The 18,633-nt window shown below is 38.8% G+C and overlaps 4 protein-coding genes across 4 annotated transcripts; 1 reads left to right on the top strand and 3 right to left on the bottom strand.

The window, feature by feature from the left end:
- Positions 1 to 96: 96 nt before the first annotated feature.
- LOC105232643 (39S ribosomal protein L12, mitochondrial) lies at positions 97 to 1,108 on the bottom strand. The gene is made up of 2 exons (XM_011214413.4): positions 974 to 1,108; positions 97 to 912 (listed from the first exon to the last, which is right to left on the bottom strand). Exon 2 carries the CDS (start codon positions 900 to 902, stop codon positions 351 to 353), a length of 552 nt encoding a protein of 183 aa, XP_011212715.1. The 5' UTR covers positions 903 to 912; positions 974 to 1,108; the 3' UTR covers positions 97 to 350.
- A 17-nt stretch (positions 1,109 to 1,125) lies between these two features.
- LOC105232644 (telomere length and silencing protein 1 homolog) lies at positions 1,126 to 2,489 on the top strand. Its single transcript, XM_011214415.3, has 4 exons — positions 1,126 to 1,388; positions 1,448 to 1,562; positions 1,621 to 2,119; positions 2,223 to 2,489. Exons 1-4 carry the CDS (start codon positions 1,231 to 1,233, stop codon positions 2,390 to 2,392), a joined length of 942 nt encoding a protein of 313 aa, XP_011212717.2. The 5' UTR covers positions 1,126 to 1,230; the 3' UTR covers positions 2,393 to 2,489.
- Positions 2,490 to 6,107: 3,618 nt separating this feature from the next.
- Positions 6,108 to 9,078, bottom strand: LOC105232809 (elongation of very long chain fatty acids protein 4). Its single transcript, XM_011214676.4, has 5 exons — positions 8,743 to 9,078; positions 8,504 to 8,666; positions 8,260 to 8,431; positions 8,003 to 8,130; positions 6,108 to 6,275 (listed from the first exon to the last, which is right to left on the bottom strand). The coding sequence occupies exons 1-5, from the start codon at positions 8,907 to 8,909 to the stop codon at positions 6,108 to 6,110; spliced, it is 798 nt and encodes a 265-aa protein (XP_011212978.2). The 5' UTR covers positions 8,910 to 9,078.
- A 1,115-nt stretch (positions 9,079 to 10,193) lies between these two features.
- LOC105232645 (vanin-like protein 3) lies at positions 10,194 to 12,171 on the bottom strand. Its single transcript, XM_011214416.4, has 4 exons — positions 12,007 to 12,171; positions 11,262 to 11,916; positions 10,493 to 11,204; positions 10,194 to 10,430 (listed from the first exon to the last, which is right to left on the bottom strand). The coding sequence occupies exons 1-4, from the start codon at positions 12,154 to 12,156 to the stop codon at positions 10,235 to 10,237; spliced, it is 1,713 nt and encodes a 570-aa protein (XP_011212718.2). The 5' UTR covers positions 12,157 to 12,171; the 3' UTR covers positions 10,194 to 10,234.
- Positions 12,172 to 18,633: the final 6,462 nt, after the last annotated feature.

Here is an 18,633-nt window from a genome sequence, read left to right as displayed (position 1 = left end):
ACGTTTCTCAAAAATACACTTAAATGAAAGAAATGTTGAGCGTTAGTCTCAAGTCACCTGGTTGGTTCGATTGTTCTTGAAAGTTAAAAGAATCCATTCTTGGAAAGTTTGATTTTTAATTTCGAACAAATGTATAATAAATGTAAATGTATTACAGAAAGTGTGTATTAGAGATAAAACATTAATATTTATTATATTTTTGGTAATTAAAGTTGAAAATAAAACAATAAGCCATTTTTTGTAGGCACAAATAAATGTGTGTAAAACTATGTTTGTATTTAAGAATAACGGGCGCTACATATAATACAGCTCCTTCTAACTGCACATGTAACTCAGGTAATGCATCAAATCTATTCAATTTCAACGACAGCGCCAGCTTTGCTCAAAGCTTCTTTGAGTTTTTCTGCTTCATCTTTGGGTAAATCTTCTTTAACAATAGTTGGCGCACTTTCAACGAATTTTTTAGCCTGCACCAAATTCATGCCCTCCAAGAGATTCTTTACCTCCTTGATTAGCGCAACCTTTTGTTTCTCATCGAATTTTAGTAACTTCACTTTGAATGCGGTCTGTACCTTCTTCGGAGCGGCTGCTTCCTCTTCTTCTTCAGCAGAAGCAGGACGTGCTGGGCCGGCAGCAAATTGTGGCACGAATGATGTTTCAGGCAAATTTAATTTCTTTTTAAGCAACGCACTAAGCTCAGAAACTTCAAGTAAGTTGAGTGCCGCAATACTGTTGACAAGGCTGTCCAATTTTGGGTTTGGTGGCTTGGCAGCACCCTCTGGAGGCGGAGGCACCAATTTTTCAGGGGCACCGGCCGCAGCAGGTGCTGCTTCGGCCGAGTACATGCGTACACGGCTGCTGTGACGTGTGAATTGACGCAAAGCGACGCGTGAGAAGTTCATATTGCCAATTCTGAAATACGTAAACAAATTTAATAATGTGTGTTATTAATTAAATCACATTTAGAACTCACAAAAATTTTATGTTATCACAACGTGCCTGTTATATGATCGTCGGTGTTTCAGCTGTCAAAACCCGTGTTTTCGTACCAATTGTTCACAATAGATATTTTTTCAATTGTGAATGGTATATTTAAACGAATGAGGTAACAAAACAAAAGGTAAATTTGTCAACATAAATTACTGTCGAATTAAGTGAACAAAATTATTAAAGCATATATTTCGTTGAAATATAGATTTTTATTAATAAAATTATAGTAATATATAAGATATGTCTGAAGAGGTAGAGGTAAAGTTGGAAAATATCGAAGAAAAGTCGAATGTAGAAGGAGAGAGTGGGAAATTACTTTTTAAAAAGAAACCACGGAAGAATCTACGACAAAGGAAGCTCTCGAATTCTGATGAGGATGATAAACCTGAAGATGATATGTATGTATGTCGAGAATTGTGTATTTCAACCCCAAACTATTAAATGATTCAATTTCTAGCGCTGTTCTGGAAGAAATTAAGGAGCGTCAAAAGTTGCGCCAGCGTCCCCATGGGGTGAGTGTCATAGGGTTGGCGTTGGGCAAGAAATTGGCACCTGAAGAAGAAATCACCATAGTAAGTTTCTGGTTTGGTAAATAGGTTGTTTAATAACAGTTATTTATTAATATCGCAGAAAGATCCATTTAATGTAAAAACCGGTGGATTGGTGAATATGCAGGCGCTGAAGTCTGGAAAACTGAAAGAACCAGAAGATGCCTATGACGTAGGAATTGGAACACAATTTTCAGCAGAAACAAATAAACGTGATGAAGACGAAGAAATGATGAAATATATTGAACAGGAATTGCAAAAAAGAAAAGGTTTAGCCAAAGCAAATGCTGATAACGAAGAAGGTGATCCAAATAAGTATTTAACGCCGGAAGAAGCAGCCTTGCTCGCATTACCCGATCATCTGCGTCATTCCTCCTCCAATCGCTCCGAGGAAATGTTGTCCAATCAAATGTTAAACGGTATACCCGAAGTCGATTTAGGCATTGAAGCGAAAATTAAAAATATTGAAGCGACTGAGGAGGCCAAACAAAAACTACTTCAGGATCAAAAGAATAAAAAAGACGGTCCATCACAGTTCGTGCCGACGAATATGGCTGTAAACTTTATGCAACATAATAGATGTAAGTCTATATATTACATATGTACATATGCATATATAATTACATACCATGCTCGTTTTATTTATTTAATTTATAATTAAATTAATATATGTATATTTTGCAGTTAACATAGAAGATAGCGAACAAAAACGTCGCAAACGTGATTATATTGCCCAAAATACACAACAACAACAACAGCAATCACATCCTCAAGGCGGCGTTGTAAATGGCGTCAAGCGTGCCACAGATGATTACCATTATGATAAATTTAAGAAACAATTTCGTCGTTATTAGATAAGATCATTTCATATTAGCATTAATTATAGTAAAAATATAATATTAAAGAAGAAATGCTCCTGAACTAATAAATGGTGCAAAACTTTTCAAGGTACATTTACATACATACATACTCATTTAATATTTAATGGAAGTTCTTGAAAGCGATTCTATAACAAATCAATATTCGATGCAAGGGAATAAAAGAGCGACGGGAGTCTTATTTTCGTTATCTTATAAATATGTATAATTACTATATAGTAATTTATATTTATTGTTATCCACGTTATTAATATTTGCTGCTCCTTACCACCTATCTGCCTTCTTTTGGATACACAAACGGTGAAAAGGCGGCGAACTTTGGTTGTTGAATGCGGGTTCAATAATGGGTCTAAGTAGATTTTAGATGTGTAGATATTTTCTGAAAATAATTGATCTAAGTAGGATTTAGATTGCTAAAGTTCTCCATTACATTTAATATCCACACCTACAGCTTATTAGATCTACGTCAACTCTGAACATAATCTTCCCAAAACATCCTTGAAATTAATTTCAATCACAATGTTCTAACTATTTTGTGTCGACTGTATTAAATTAGCAGGATCTAATTATTCTGAAGTGAAGTATAATAAACTTTGAACACCAGCTAAAATTTGAGATCGATGTTGCAAGCTTTCTATTTCCTTAAGCCTGTTCAAATATTGAACTTTTTTAACCCATTCCACATTTATATAAATATGTATGTATATAATAATGTGTAATCTATCTAGTTACCTCAACACTATGCACGTACATAAAAGTGCTCACACGTATAATTTAATGTTAACGACAAATCATCGGCCCATCAAAACACTCCAACGTCTGGGCAATATAATTTGCTTTATATTTAAATATGGTATGTATCGCAACGTTCGCTGTCACATACACAACCACACTCGCGGTCGCAGTTCCGTTTGCGTTCCACACCCCCGGCACCAGCAGTGCATTTACCCAGTTCATTGTGTTCAAACGATGCGGCTTAATAAGTTATTCAAGCATTACCAATTCGTGCCACAAATCGAATTAAGTACGTGACTCAAATGCGACGCTCGCCAAAGCCAATAAACAGCAACTAATGTAAATACAAATAAAATAACAACAACGAAAGTACTAAAATAAAAATCAACCTTAATGTTCGGTGGAAATGGCAGGAGGCGCGACCGGAGTCCTTGCTTTGGCATACAAATAAACGGACATCATTGCGCTGCTCGTCTCATCAACATTTCGTAACAGTTTGGCAACTAATTAACGAAGGTTTGCTGGAATTTCAAATTCGAATTGCCTGGCTACATGTATACATACACACACACACACACACTTCACACCATTTAGTATTCGTGTGCTTTTCATCTGTTTTTGCATCTAATTTGCTGCCAATAAATTACATTTTTAATTTATGGTTAGAAAAGGATCCTGGAGCTTAAATATCGCACACCATGAAATTGATGTCGTGATGTTTTCCTCAGTTACTTTTTAGCGGGCACGGAATGCCTAAATATTTGCACGTATCGGCCACTACAATAATATAATTAAGTAATGGGCCAATAATTTTGGTTTGCTGGAGTCGACTAACTGTTAGTGAGCTAATGAAATGAAAGGTGAAAAGGAAATATATTTTTTTTGGCCGAATATACTCAGTCTCCGCGTTTAAGTATGTATCTGGCCTTTTATTACTCTCTGGTCCAAAGAGGGCTAAATCGTCGATATAGCAGTCCTTGACCGAATAAAATCCAAGAATCAATTCTATTGTCGTAGAACCGACAGTTGTGGGAATTGTTATCAGGACTTTACTGTTATTGTTGTGGTGACAGAAAACATTCCTGGAGTAACTTCGAGGTATGGTGCCGAGTTGACAGCTCTTTACCTAATAAAAAGACGGTTCCGGTTACGTATACCCGACTGTAATGGAAACAGTTATCAGATCCTTCGAGCAATGCGCTTCTTTTCGAAATAGAATAAAATATAATAAATAAATTTCTTCAGAATTGTGATTGCTACAGAGTTATAAATCATTTATAACCCAAATTTAAAGTCAACAGCTGAGTCGAATGCTCTTGCACTGATAAAAATTCATCTCCGGTCCAATTTCGTAGATTAGAATATGGAAAAAGTGGTAATCGGCAAAACTCGTACGAAATGCTTTGTGTACTAAGTATCGCTTGAACAAGTCTTCCTCCCAAAGTGATCACTACTGCTACCCTCGGCGGGTGCTGCATCGAATACTTTCAGAGCAGGAGCGTATTCGTCCATTCGGCCAACATGACCTAACCAGCGTAGCCGCTGTCTTTTATTTCGCTGAACTATCGTATCGTCGTATATCTCATTGTTTCATCGAGTGCGATATTCGCCGTGGTCAACGCGCAAAGGACCGTAAATCTTTCGCAGAACAAAAACGCAGAACCGAAAACTCGCAACGTCGACTCATCAGTTGTTGTCATCGTCCAAGCCTCTGCACCATATAGCAGGACGAGAATAATGAGTGATTTATAGAGTTTGGTTTTTGTTCGTCGAGAGAGGACTTTACTTCTCAATTGACGCTGACATTGTTGTTGCTGTTAATGTTGGTTACAAGATAGAATAAATTATCTACAACTTCGAAGTTATGACTGTCAGCAGTGACGTGAGAGCCAAGTTGGGAGTGCGACGACTGTTTGTTGGATGATATTAGATATTTCATCTTGCTTTCCTTCACTGCCAGATCCATTTACTTTGCTTCCTTATCTAGTCTCGAGAAAGCAGAACTAAGGTCGTGGATTTTGAGGCCAATGGTATCAATATTATCGGCTTACGCCAGCAGCTGTACACTTCTGTTACACTTCGAAGTTCATCCTATGGCAACTAATATTATTCTGGACTTGTAACTGAAAGCTACGCATATCTCCTACTCATTGATACCTCAATTAAAGTCTTGAAATATGGCATCACTTTTAATGGACCCTATGAAGACTAACGGTTTTGAAAATTTTCTAACTTCCTACAGACACAAAGTACAGATTATACATATGTATAGATGTATCCAGATCCAATCTTCTTGCTACGCAGATGAACATTACAAGCGTGAAAATATTAAAATAAATTGTTCCTTCGAGAGAATTAAAGGAGCGTCTGTAGATGCATGCGGCTAGACAGTCGACTACTCATTTCACTGCTCCGCACTGCAACCTCTTGTTGCTGGCAAAACTGTGCGCGTGGCGTACGAATTTCTGCTGATTTGTGCTGATTTGATTTTCTTATAATTCTTCTTACTTAGCTTGCTGAAATTGGGGCGAGCAGGGAGCCACAAACTACAAGCCTCGTAGTCTAACGCGTCTACATAAATATAAATGTACGTATTTATGTAGTTGTACGAGTGTTGTTGTAGTGCTTCGTGCGCCAACGAAGGTCAAAGCGCAGCTAATTAGATTTTTGTTAAGCTGCAATCATTGTTGTAACTTCATTTGCGCCAACGTCATCACCATTATTTTTCAACGCCTTCAATTCTGGCTTCCTTGGCTCCTTAACGTTGCTGGGAAACACTTTCGACGCTGGACATTGTGCTGCGCTCTCGTTGGGCGTCTCAATGGCAATAAAACACGTTCACACTTTTGGGTGTCGAAGTTCTTATGTTAAGCCTGTAGGAGTGTTGGTGTGTACAGAAGTGCGTTTGGTGGGGGCTGTGTTGAAGGAAATTGAGAACAAGTGATGCGTTAGATATTTAATTATGTTTATTTCTTTTTGTTTGATATGTTTTCACATAAAATTGTCCAAACAAGAAAAGTAAGGTGGCCATATAGAGGATGGTTATGTAATTAATCCATGCGGGAAAGTCGCAACCTCTGGCGATGGCTTGTGTGGACCATGCAGCACCGAAAACAAATTGCACCTGGAAAATGAAAGTTTTTGAAATTTATAACTTATTTCTTATAGCTGAAAAGTGATTTCGAGTGTAAGTGTAACTATAGATGCAAACTCCTACTAAACAGGATCTGACATGTATAACAGTTTCAACAGATATCAAACTGTGACTTCTAATAAGCTCTCGATAGGCATGAGGACAGCTTCTAGTTTATTTAGAACTTGGAAAAGCTTCTCATAAAAATTTATTGACCGGAGATGGAATATGTGGCATGTAGGTACAGATGGAGGATGGAGTCATTTGTAAAAGTTCACGCAAGTAAGGAAAGTTCTAAGAACATCCGTTTGAAGGCGAGCTAAAGTGAGAAGGCGAAACATCCCCTCCGCAGGGTTGTGCGCTGGGTTTGGGACCCGCCACGTAAAAAATCTTACCAATAAAAAGGAACAACAAGCCTCAGATGAATAATCGCGTAAGCGGTGTCTACGCCAGTAGAGAAAGAAACAGATTTAAAGGAAGTCAGAAGTCCAAAAGTAAAGGCTTTGGACCTAATACGCAGGTACTAATGTTAACACCATTTTCTAATTTATGGATTCCAAAAAAAAAACAAAAAAAATAGCGTTCTAAAGTTTCTAGTGATAGGTGGCTCTATTTTCGGCTTTGATTTGGAACAAAGTTCCTACTTCGCTATTTCCTTTTCCATGCAGAGAGAAACTCCAACGTCCTAACATACAACGTTACGGCGGAGTTCTCCCAAACCATGGCAAAGATTTCATGGAGGTCGTATTTAAAAATCCAAATCCAATTCAAGGTACCTTTTAATTTAAATAGGTATAAGTCAAAAGATGTTATAGAGTTTCGAGAACAAGAACTAATGAGAAAGAAAACAAATTCTTCTTCTTCTTTATTAGCGTAGACACCGCTTACGCGATTATAGCCGAGTTAACAACAGCGCGCCAGTCGTTTCTTCTTTTCGCTGCGTGGCGCCAATTGGATATTCCAAGCGAAGCCAGGTCCTTCTCCACCTGGTCCTTCCAACGGAGCGGAAGTTTTTCTCTTCCTCTGCTTCCCCCGGCGGGTGCAGTACCCGAATAACGTCGAATAATTTTAGAGCTGGAGAGTTTTCGTCCATTCGGACAACATGACCTAGCCAGCCGCTGTCTTTTAATTCGCTGAACTATGTCAATGTCGTCGTATATCTCGTACAGCTCATCGTTCCATCGAATGCAATATTCGCCGTAACTAACGTGCAAAGGACCATAAATATTCCGCAGAACTTTTCTCTCGAAAACTCGCAACGTCGACTGATCAGTTGTTGTCATCGTCTAAGCCTCTGCACCATATAGCAGGACGGGAATTATGAGTGACTTATAGAGTTTGGCTTTTGTTCGTAGAGAGAGGAATTTACTTGTCAATTACCTACTCAGTCTGAAGTAGCACCAGGCTGACATTGTTGGTGGTGTTTACACTGGTTCCAAGTTAGACATGACGTGAGAACCAAGTCGCGAGTGCGAGTGTGAGAGTGAAAGCAAATAATTAGTCCAAACTGAACCGATCACGTTTTGTATCAAAAGTATGAATTCATACGTTGAGTTTAAGATCACTCTAATCAGACGGTCGACTATGCGAATATAAGATATGGCGCCCTATAAACAAAGTCTGATGATTATAGACAAACTTCGCCACTGCCGAAGATATCCGAGATCCTAAGTCGAAATTTAATATATATATAAACCAGTAACTATACTAAAACTTACCAATTGCAAAGTCGTCAGATATTTTTTCCACCATAAAAACTTTTGCACGTTGGGACCAAGTGCGCTTAAACCATAATAACTGTACATAATGACATGTATGAAAGAATTAATCATCGACGGCACTATTGCTATGGGAAATTAAAGACAAAAACATACATATTTAAATTTGTTGTTGCTCGAGATTAAATTACTAAAACATTAATGATAACACATTACCACTAGCAACAGAGAGAGAGAGAGAGAACATTTGCACTTACTCGAACCGGTGGGCACCCACTTGATAGCGATCCACCAGAGTGGAAACATTGTGCTGTGATGATAAACATGAAGGAATGTCAGTTGTGTCTGCTTTTTGCGTAAAATGAAGAAAATAGTGTCGGCGAACTCCAGCAGCTTGGATACATAGAACCACCAAACGGCAGCAGCAATCTAGGCAAGACAAACGACGGGGATGGAAAACAGTACAATAACAGTAATTTTATGCAAACACATTTAACACACCCTCAGCTCCTCCTTGGAGTATAGCTCGCGACACGGTTGACACCAGAAGTTGTATTTCAAGCGCACGCCATTGATGAGCAGCTCCTTGAAAATGTGCGCGTTCAGCAGAGTCAAGAGAAAGTTGTAGAGCAGAAGCAGTGGCCTGAGCTGAAGGGGTTTGCGTCTGCGAAAATGATTAAAGCGATTAAAGTGTTATTGTATTTGTGCTGCGTTCTTTTGCTAGTTTGTGTTTGTGCCACCTTTGCATCCATTGCGGCAGATAGCGCACCAACAGCAGGTACAAGGCCACCAGCGCCAAGACGTCAGCAAACGATTCCACCAAAAGCCACTTCTGGGTGCGCTTGTCCGCCAGGTGGGCGTAGGGAAAACTTATGTCGTTCAAATTGAAGAGTCGGAGCAATAACATGCTTCTCAGTTGATTTTAATTTTTATTTTTTGTTTACAATTTTTTTATTTTTGTTTTAATTTTTTTCTTTTCCGTCACTGCAACATGTAATGCTCGCATGTAGAAACTGTCTGGTATTAAATATCAGCCAATATTTGTAGAGTGCTTTTATAGTACCCATACTTCTCCAATGTTGAACCATTTCTTTTTAACGTCGAGACATTTGTACTTAGTCTTGCATATCGGCCAGAAAACCTTCGGCAGAAATTTTAAATTTAAGTCTGCTTTTCGTTTCGAAAGAAGCAGAGCATTTAAGTTACAACAACGCCCTTGACCTTGACCAAAATGTCATCCGCATTAACATAAATAGCAACCGAATAAAATGAAATATACAATAATCGGTTGGTCAGTTTTGGACGCAACGATGCGTAAATTATTACAAATACAATATTACAAAACTATGGAGCGAGCCTCTCTACCTTACAATAAGTCATGTCAAATCTCACTAATAAAACAAATTAAAACTTTAGGACCATTGTAATTAACGCTAACGAGCTCAATTATCGGTTAGCCGTCTATTTCGAAGTACCGTTAGGTTTTTTGCTGTATGTTATAACCTCATAGGTAATTTTATCGAGTTAAAGTCGTTTCTTATCGTCGCAGCTCAACACAAAATGAACGCCACGAATTGAGGCCTTGATTTGTTTAATCGATAGAGGGTCCTACTGGAAGGACTAACAATGCTTGTAAACGGCTCCCAAGAATACACGTTCTGATAAGGGGTCTATCTGCTGAAATGTTCTCATCATCACCGCTGTAATTGCTTCGCTTTTTGGGATATCGTTTAAGCTGACTAACATTATATCCTCAACAATTCCTTAAAATATCAGGGGTTATGTAATTTGATATTATGTACAAATCTTGGTATGTGTATTTCTATGATAAACAATCTCTTTTTTAGCAAATCGAAAGATTGAATCGTTTATTGAAGATCAGAAAGCCTAACCATCTTATGTAAATTCTGTCAAGAAAGCATAGAGAATTCTTCATTTCCCCCCTCTCATCTCTCTCTTATATGGAAGACAGGTAATGCCAAAAATTAGCGCGATCTGTCAACCAGTGTGTTTGCAGCAGCTGTTTATGTCAGTCAGATGGTAACTCTATTCTTAGTGTAACTGTTAGCAACAAAAGTTTCCACATTCAACTAGAATCCTTAATCGAAGCTTGAAAGGGTCAGTTGAATCATGTTTCGCACGTAGCTTACCGGAAAAGAGCGTTTAAGATGTATTTAAGTAGAAATATAGATTACATCTTAGTATGTATTTATTTAATACATTTAAATAGAATTATAAAATCTCATATACATATAAAAGATCTGTGGCATAGGCTCCAATCCAGAGTAGAACACTTGTTGACAATATTAACATAGAGCTGCAATATTTGTGTGCCCCCGACGAACTGTCATAGTAATTGGCGTAAATGCCAAACGCCAGAAGATTGTCCGCAGAGGCTTTTAACGCTATTTCAGCATCATATGATTTGCTGAAAAATGAAATGGGTCTATAAAAGGTCCACACTTAATGAAAATGGAAAAATATATGTACCTCTTATCGGCGAGGTTCCAAGCCACCTGAGCAGGCTGCAGGGAATAAAAGCTGAAGTCCAGTGTGTTTGGCATAATCAACAAACGTTCGGTCTTTTGAAAGCTCCCCTCAATTTGCAAACGCTTGAAAGCAAACTTCGGCATTATCGTCGTGTTCGCAGGGAATAAGAGACCACAGCTGGAGACTGTGTCGTCGGTACAAGCATATATAGCACAAATGGCTACATCGCTGTACTGCTCTTTCTCATACGAACGCCTCCCAGTGAAGACGCCAAAGCGGTATTGGTAAGCATCAGAGGTGGTGCCATTGCCGTAGGAATTTTCTGTAGTTGTAGTTTCGGCAATCAGACTACAGCAGAGCATTTCGGTACAGAGCTCGACTGAAATCACGGAGGAAGCGTTTAACTGCAGCAGCTGTGAATTGAAGTTATCCAACTGTGGATCGCGCAGTAATCTAACTCCGGTTTGGGGTTGGGCAGCAGCTGTGGTGTGTGTTTCTGGTGCCGTGGTATACGGGCTTTTTTCAGCAAATTTATGCACTTTTGCCACATAGATTTGGCGCACGCCGCTATTGCCGATCATAGCAGACACTAAGCTACCACTACTACCGGCATAGATACCTGAACCAGTGGCGCCTGACTGCGGATAACTGGCGCCTGCGGCAAGTAAGGTGACATTGTTGCCCCAAGCCCACGACTGCTGCAGCTGAACGGCTGAAATGTAATTAGTTTATATCTAAATTCATACTGTGGCAACTAAGTAGTGCTCACCTGTGAGAAACGGCGTTTCGGAGGCGAACATACTGGTGAATATGATATTCCTAATGCCATATTTAGCCACCAATTCCTCGGCTGGTGTATAAAAGAGCAAATCGAAACATATGAAGTGTGCAAAACGCACACCGAAATCCGTATCGAATATTGCGAATTCGGGCTGATAAGTGGTATTTTTACGCTCTACATAGATATTCACCTTGCGATAACGCGATATGACGCGTCCCTCTCGATCGAATACCACATTCGTATTGTATATATTTAAGCCATTTGTGGCACAAGGCCGTGGATCGACGGCTGCGTTGGCTGCACAATCTTCCTTCTCCGTCAAATTTATGATCACATATTTTCGATTGTCTCGGGCTGCGCAGGAAAGCGCGATCAAATAGTACTCATAGCGACTGCTTTGATTAGCCAGTAGACACGGTATGATGGCTTCCTCAGGTGCTGGTACATAGGTAGTATTAAATTCATTGTTAAGTGTGCTCTCCGGAAACACTACAATATCAGTCTCCAGCGCCTCAGGTGATGAGAGTATCTCTATGTACGCATCTGTGTGTTTGGCAATCAATTGCTCGGTCGTTAGGCCAATAAAGTCTGGTCGAAATTCCACCACGCCAGCAACAAAGTGGGAATCGTTGATGTCTGAGGCCTATATGAGGTGTTTGTTAAGCTTAATATTTATCTTATCTTTATGATTTGCTACAGCACTGTCTAAAAATTTCATGAAAGCCGTTCTTACCTGACTACCAAAAGCTTGAAGCGCAATGGCTAGCAAACTGTTGAGGAAAATATTTACGAACAACGGCCCCATGTTTTGTGGAAATTTCGAGCCAATTGCCTCGATGCCGGCTGTCAAACTACTAATCCCATCACACCACTTCCGTAGCATTTAGTTGCTCTGCGAAGTGTCTTGATCTAATTCGTTTTATTTGCTTATTTTCTCTTTTCCTCTATTGCGCTCTCTTTCACGCTCTTTTACTACTACTACTTTTACTTTTATTACCTGAGATCTCTTCATTTTTACACAGCGGTAGTAATTGATGTTATAATGATTAGGTGTTTAATCTTTATATGTGTATAACTACTTTCTTGATAATAAATATTTTTGCTTTTCAATTTCAATTCTAACAGTGAATAAATAATTTTAACTTATCTGAATATTATGCTGCAATTTGTCAGACGTCTTCTGAAGACATTCGATGAGACTGGGAAAACGTTTAGAACTACTCAGTAGTTTTCATAACTACAAAAAAAGCAAGTCTGTACAAGAGGCCACACTTTTCAACTTTACTACGTTACTTGTTTTTCCACTTTCCTTCTCCACTTAGTGTTTCTGACGGAGTGAACGCTTTCCTCTTTTTGTGGTTCTCCCGACGGGTAGTGCGTCGAATACTTTCAGAGCTGATACAGCTCATCGTTCCATCGAATGCGATGTTCGCCGTGGTCAATGAGCAATTCCGTAGAACAATTCCCACGACAGCCGGTTCTACGCACCGGAATTGATTCGGATTTTATCCGACCAAGGGCTGGTTTTTCGACGATCTAACCCCGTTTGGATCGGTGAGTACTAGCGACTCCGCAGAACATCGACTCACTAGATGCTGTTATAGTCTATGCCTCTGCACTATAGACGGGAATAATGAGCGACTTATAGAGTTTGGTTTTTGTTTGTCGAGAGAGAACTTTACTTCTCAATTGCCTACTCAGTCCGAAGTAGCACCTGTTGGTGCAATACATAGTTTGAGTTGATCCATAACGTTACGAGACTCTTTCCTTCACGGCATAGTTGAATAAGCGGCTTGTTCGACACAAGTCTTCCATGATCTCCATATAATGTGTTCTTCATACAAATACCGAGATACGGTATATACCATGTATTGTAGACAAATTACATTTTTCCAGTATAAAAATTCCTTTGAAGGGAAAGCTTTTTGTTAACCGTCGGAGATTTTATGTCGTCGCCAAAGGTGAACTCTTCGAATAACTTTGACTACTTCGTCTCAGTCGGGAGTAATAACTACATTTGTTATACTATGAGCAGAGTATATTCAATTCGCCACGAAGTTTGTAACACCTAGAAGGGAGCGATTATTGTTCAAGCCAACGGTGCAATCTTCGAGCTATAGCATATAGCTGCCATAAAAATTTACAGATCAAAATCATGTTCTGGCAAGGGAATTTTTTTATTCGTAAAAGGTTTTATAGTTTCGTTGCAACCGAAGTCAGCGTTTTTTCTTGTTTTGTTAAATTAGGAAACGTAAACACCTACTCTTCTGTACATATCTCCAGTAGTTTACATAATTTTTTATGCACGCAGCAGCTCCGCAATTTTTTGTAACTTTGTTTGCGGCTCGTAAATCAATGAAGCGGTTAAAATGTTTTTACGCTTGAAAAGAAATTCGAAACTATCCGTAAACCATGCAAAAAATTACGCGCACACATACACATCTATGAATAAATAATGGCACATAAGCTGGGAAGAGAGGAAGGAAAATCGGCGAAAAGAGTATAAATAGCAACAGCTACGTCGGAGTTGAGCGCAGCATCTCAATTCCTGCAGGATAATTTGGCAAAGCGTGTATGGAGTAGTTAAAAGGGCAAACAAAGTGTTGGAAAGCGCGCTGAAAGAAAGCGGGATCACTGGGGATTTGAGCGCTATTATGTGCGGTAGGGTTGCCATTAAAAAGATTTAACGAAATAATAATCGCTTTATGAGTAACACGCAACTCATTTATCGTTCGAAATTTGCAATTATTTGTCTTTAAATGATGAAAGCTTTGAAAAAGCTTTCTTATAAACACTAATTACCGTTATATTGCCAAGGCAACATTGCATGCATACCACTTCCTAAAACACCTTCGCCAACTTTTTCCTTTTTTACCTTTTGACTTTAAGAGTTCCTTGAATTTTTTTGCCACTCTTTCGCCAAATCTTCATTGCTAGCTGTCAGCTGTGTGCGAGTGCAGTTTCAACGTTTGCCAAAGGCAATCATGAAACACCATAGAAAATTGCTACATTTTGAGGCAGTATTTACTTTTGCAGCAAGCACAGCTGCGTCTGCCATTTCGCAATAAAAATAAAAATGCAGACGAAAAGATGTACTCGTCGAGGCTGCGAGTACCAATGTTTCCATAAACTCTTTTATATAGCGAGTGCTATTTGTAGATGTGTATCTGTGCACGCAAGTACCGGCTGATAGCAGGAAGCGAATGTGCCTTCGGAAAATTAGAAAAATATTTGCCAATTTGGCAAAGCTGTCAGACGCGAAATTCGCAATAAGAAAAAGAAAGTGCAAAAATGAAAGACATTTTTTTAAAAATGCACGAAACAGTAGCAAAGATAGGCGTTGTTGTTGTTATAGTAGTTGAAGTTGTTAAAAATTTACACAATAGTTATGGCATGTAGCTGGGGAGTCTGAAACGCGGTCTAGAGAAAGATGCTGATTTAAAGAGGAATGAGTGATGGTGATCAAAATTTATGATAACAGAGAAGCGAAGTTCGACTTGCAATGAACAGCTGGAATCAACAACAGCATCCTACTCGTAGTATCACTCGATGGCTTTCACTGGTCTACAGTACAGTCCTCTCTTTGCATCTGCTTTCAAAATCACTACTGGGATATAACTTAAAGATCCAAATGAATTTCCTTGTATCCTCTCAGGGAACAAACCAGGGTTGATACACCTTGGGAAATTTGGCAACTTCCACTAGAGGCCCTGTCATCTGCTCATATGATTAATGAAAATTTGGGTTTAAGTTTTCTCGTGAACTATGAGGTAGTGATTTTGGCACCAAAAATACTGTTAAAGTACTTTAAGTGTGGAATTTATGGATTCTTTATACTTTAGGCTTATATGAGTAAACCTTCTTCATAGTGGACTCTCCTTCGATTTTTTTTTTTGCTTTTTGAAAGCAGCGGCGGGCGACCATAATGAAAGGAAGTTTTTGATGTGAGTCGGAGCAGATATAGCCCCATGATTTTACGTTTCGTAATACAGCCTATTTGATATAGTCATCGGTAGCCACACTTACTTTAGTTTTTCTAAGAAAACCCCTCAGATTCATTAAATATATGTATGTACATGCACTTACTTAGATTTATACGTATATAAGAATATACTCGTACAACGTAATTATTCTCCAAGTAGACGGGAATTTGCCGAAAGTAAACGCAGTAAATGACCACCATAAAGCCTCAGTGTGTACAAAGTCAATTAAAATTCAATTAATTAAAAACAACAACAAAAACTCCGAAATACCAAAAAGCCCACAAATTTACTTTAGGCTTAATTGCGTTAATTGAATTGAATTTTTAGTGCCTAAATATTAGTGCGTGCAACCAACAACAACATATGTATGTATGTACACACATGCTGCCATTTGTTTTCGTGCCAAAAAGTGTACCAAAATCAAGGCTGAAATGTAGAAAATTTAATTGAAAATACATAGAGCTATTAAGTCGGCCAGTTTTGTGTAAACACTCCAATTTAAGGGGGAAGATTGTAATGGAATTGGGATTTAAATTTTAATTTATATGAGAAGGTGAGTGTATATGCACATTTACTCGTTAGATGGATGGTGATGGTATAAATTGAGCTTATTATTCAGTTGACCGTATGTTCAAGGAACAATGTCTTCTATAAATTTTAAATTTTCCCCACAAACCTTTCTAAAGATGACATTTTCATATTCATTCATACTTTTATATTTTTCCACTAAAATATTTCTACATACAAATTTAGGTTAGGTAAAATATAGTAGGCTGAATGTTTAGAGCCAATTCACTGTGTTCGTGAAAAGTGGGGCAACGAGATGCTGGCGAAAACTGGACTGTAGAGCAGAACGTCTCTAGGTATTTCCACCTCATCTTCCTCATTGTAATTTTGATAAGTTGTGTCCTCCAACACATTTAGCCTCACCGCAAGAATGCGAACGGTTTTCGGTGAGGATGACTAACGTTTCGAGGACGTAAGTCTTCTTAAGAGATAAAAGTTCAATGGATGCACGAATACAGGGGAACCCTGCTTGTTTCAGCTTATCGGCCTTACAATCTCCGACGATTCCGCTGTTGCCAAACACCCTGACAAGTTTAATATAAAAGTAGCTTGATGCTACTGCTAGCGAGGTCATGCATTCCTTGACTAGCTTTGAGCTCACTGTCAGCGAGCTGAAGACAGCTATGCTATCGGAGTAAATGCACATCTCCCCAAAAGAATCCACACTTCGGAGAAGTATATCTGTTGCTACCTTGATGGCTGCCATTTCTGCTTGAAATATATTAAAGTGGTCTCCTGTTGAACTTCGATCGGTAAAAAAGCTCTTCTCCAGCGATTTTAGGGCTTCTACCAGTCTATGGCCTAATCTAGCAAATCCGCTGAAGTTACGTAGGTATGATGCCATCAGGTCCCGAGAACTTGTGTTTAAAGGCAACTCATAATTATTTATAATTTTACATTTACTATTGTTAATAAAATTAATTCTATATAAAATCAATTATGATTTCACTTAATTATACTTTGGAAACTGGATTACAGAGGATTTAGCTCCCTGTCACAATTTTCTACTACCAGAACGGAAGAGATTGTTGGGTCTCTTCAGTGTTGAAACTAGATTTGTTTATTTGAAGAAAAAAATGCTATAAATAAGTATCTCGTGTTAGAAATAAAAATGTGTATTTCAATAATGTCAAAATATAATCCATGAGATACGATTACTACAAACAAACCACCCATACCGACTCAGGTGTGGCACGTGTCACAATTCACCATTTAATATTCAGCCTATTTGTCCTCGTAGGTGGCCGATCAGCCGCACGATTTGTGTGTGTGTGGGTGTAGGCCCATGTCATCAGCTAAAAGTTCGGTAAAAGATAACCTTTTCCTTTTGCCACCATTTCTATTTATAATTACATATGTACGCAGTTCTGTGTATTTGTATGCAGAGTGAAGCCTGCCAGTTAGCTGATGGCGGACATATCACGTAGCTACAGTTAATTTATTTATTTATTGCTCGCTATTGCCACTCAAAGGAACAAACATCGTGCAGGTTTACAAACAACACGATTGTCAACATACAAGTTGGTGATTTTGGTGCGTAAAAGTGTGTGCCCAAACAATGGCGGCGCGTGTATGCGTTCACCAAAAGCGTCTGGCAGCCGCATGATTCCTCGTAACCGCCATCCTGCTGCCAAACCCGTTACCGGGATATCGAATTCGAGGTGCTGGCCAAGCGACACACAGCCACAAAACACTTGGCGAGCAAGCAAAAAGCCAAAGCCGATTGGCGTCCATTCAAGCAGTGTGAAACGGTTTAGTGGCAGCAACGACAGCGACAGCGTGCAACAATCAGAATCGTTGTCAGCCAGTATTAGCCTGTCTAAATGTAGGGATTTTTCGGCTTTTGCCCTTTATTGCCGTGCGTATGCGTCTTCCATTCCTTTATTTGTTTGTTGCTGCTTTCGTGTTTGTAATTTGTTGTTACCGCCTTTGTATGCGGCTTCCGCCAGCCTTTGCGTACGCCAACTCTGTCTGACTGTTGATTCTTTTATTGTTTGCAAGCGCAGCTACAACTTTTCCCATTAGCACATTTCGTTTGTTTGTAGTCCTGCGAAGATACATATATTCTCCCAAAAGCGTAAGCGCGCTCTCTCCTTTCATTTGCTCTCTTTACTCCGAAAATTGAAGCTTTTGAGTGCTTTTGCGCGCTCTTAAGTTGTGATTTCGCATTTCATACTTTTATCGTTTTAACTATTTTTTCCTACAACTCGAATCCTTGGCTGTTGTTTGGTCTGTCGCATTTAAATCGTTTAGTGGTAGATTTTACATTGTAATTATTTGATTTAATATTCAGTTGAAAAGTTCTCGGTAAGTAAGTTTTTGTCCGCACACAAATTAATTCAATGCATTAGTAATTCCACACAGCATTTACTTATAAACTCTACATACGTTTGTAGATATGTATTTACGTGCGTGTCTGAGGATGTTGCTTCAAGTATAGCTTCAATTTGGTAGTGCGAAAGGGCAAAAGTTGGCGGTCGGTAAGTTTAGCTGGAGTTGGTGAGTTGGAAAGTCGTGTAACGGATTAAATATGTAATCGGTTGCTTTGTTGCACCGTTGTTTTACATCGACTACACTTAATACGGATTAGTGTAGGCGTGTGTATTATGTAATGGAGAATCTCACTAAACAACACATGACTGATACATACGCAAGAACTTATGCTACTTGTTTTTTTTTTGTACTGAAAATAGATGCCAGGGTCTGCAGCAAAAGGATGAACAAACCACCAGGCGAAAAAGGTTTAAGATATAATTGATATAATATCTATTACCTTAAATTACTATCCAAAATTGAACAAGTTCCTCGAA

The sequence above is a fragment of the Bactrocera dorsalis genome, chromosome 5, assembly GCF_023373825.1.
Source record: "Bactrocera dorsalis isolate Fly_Bdor chromosome 5, ASM2337382v1, whole genome shotgun sequence".
NCBI lineage: Eukaryota > Metazoa > Arthropoda > Insecta > Diptera > Tephritidae > Bactrocera > Bactrocera dorsalis.
The sequence above is the reverse complement of the archived record's forward strand: the minus strand, read 5'-3'. Positions and strand labels throughout refer to the sequence as shown.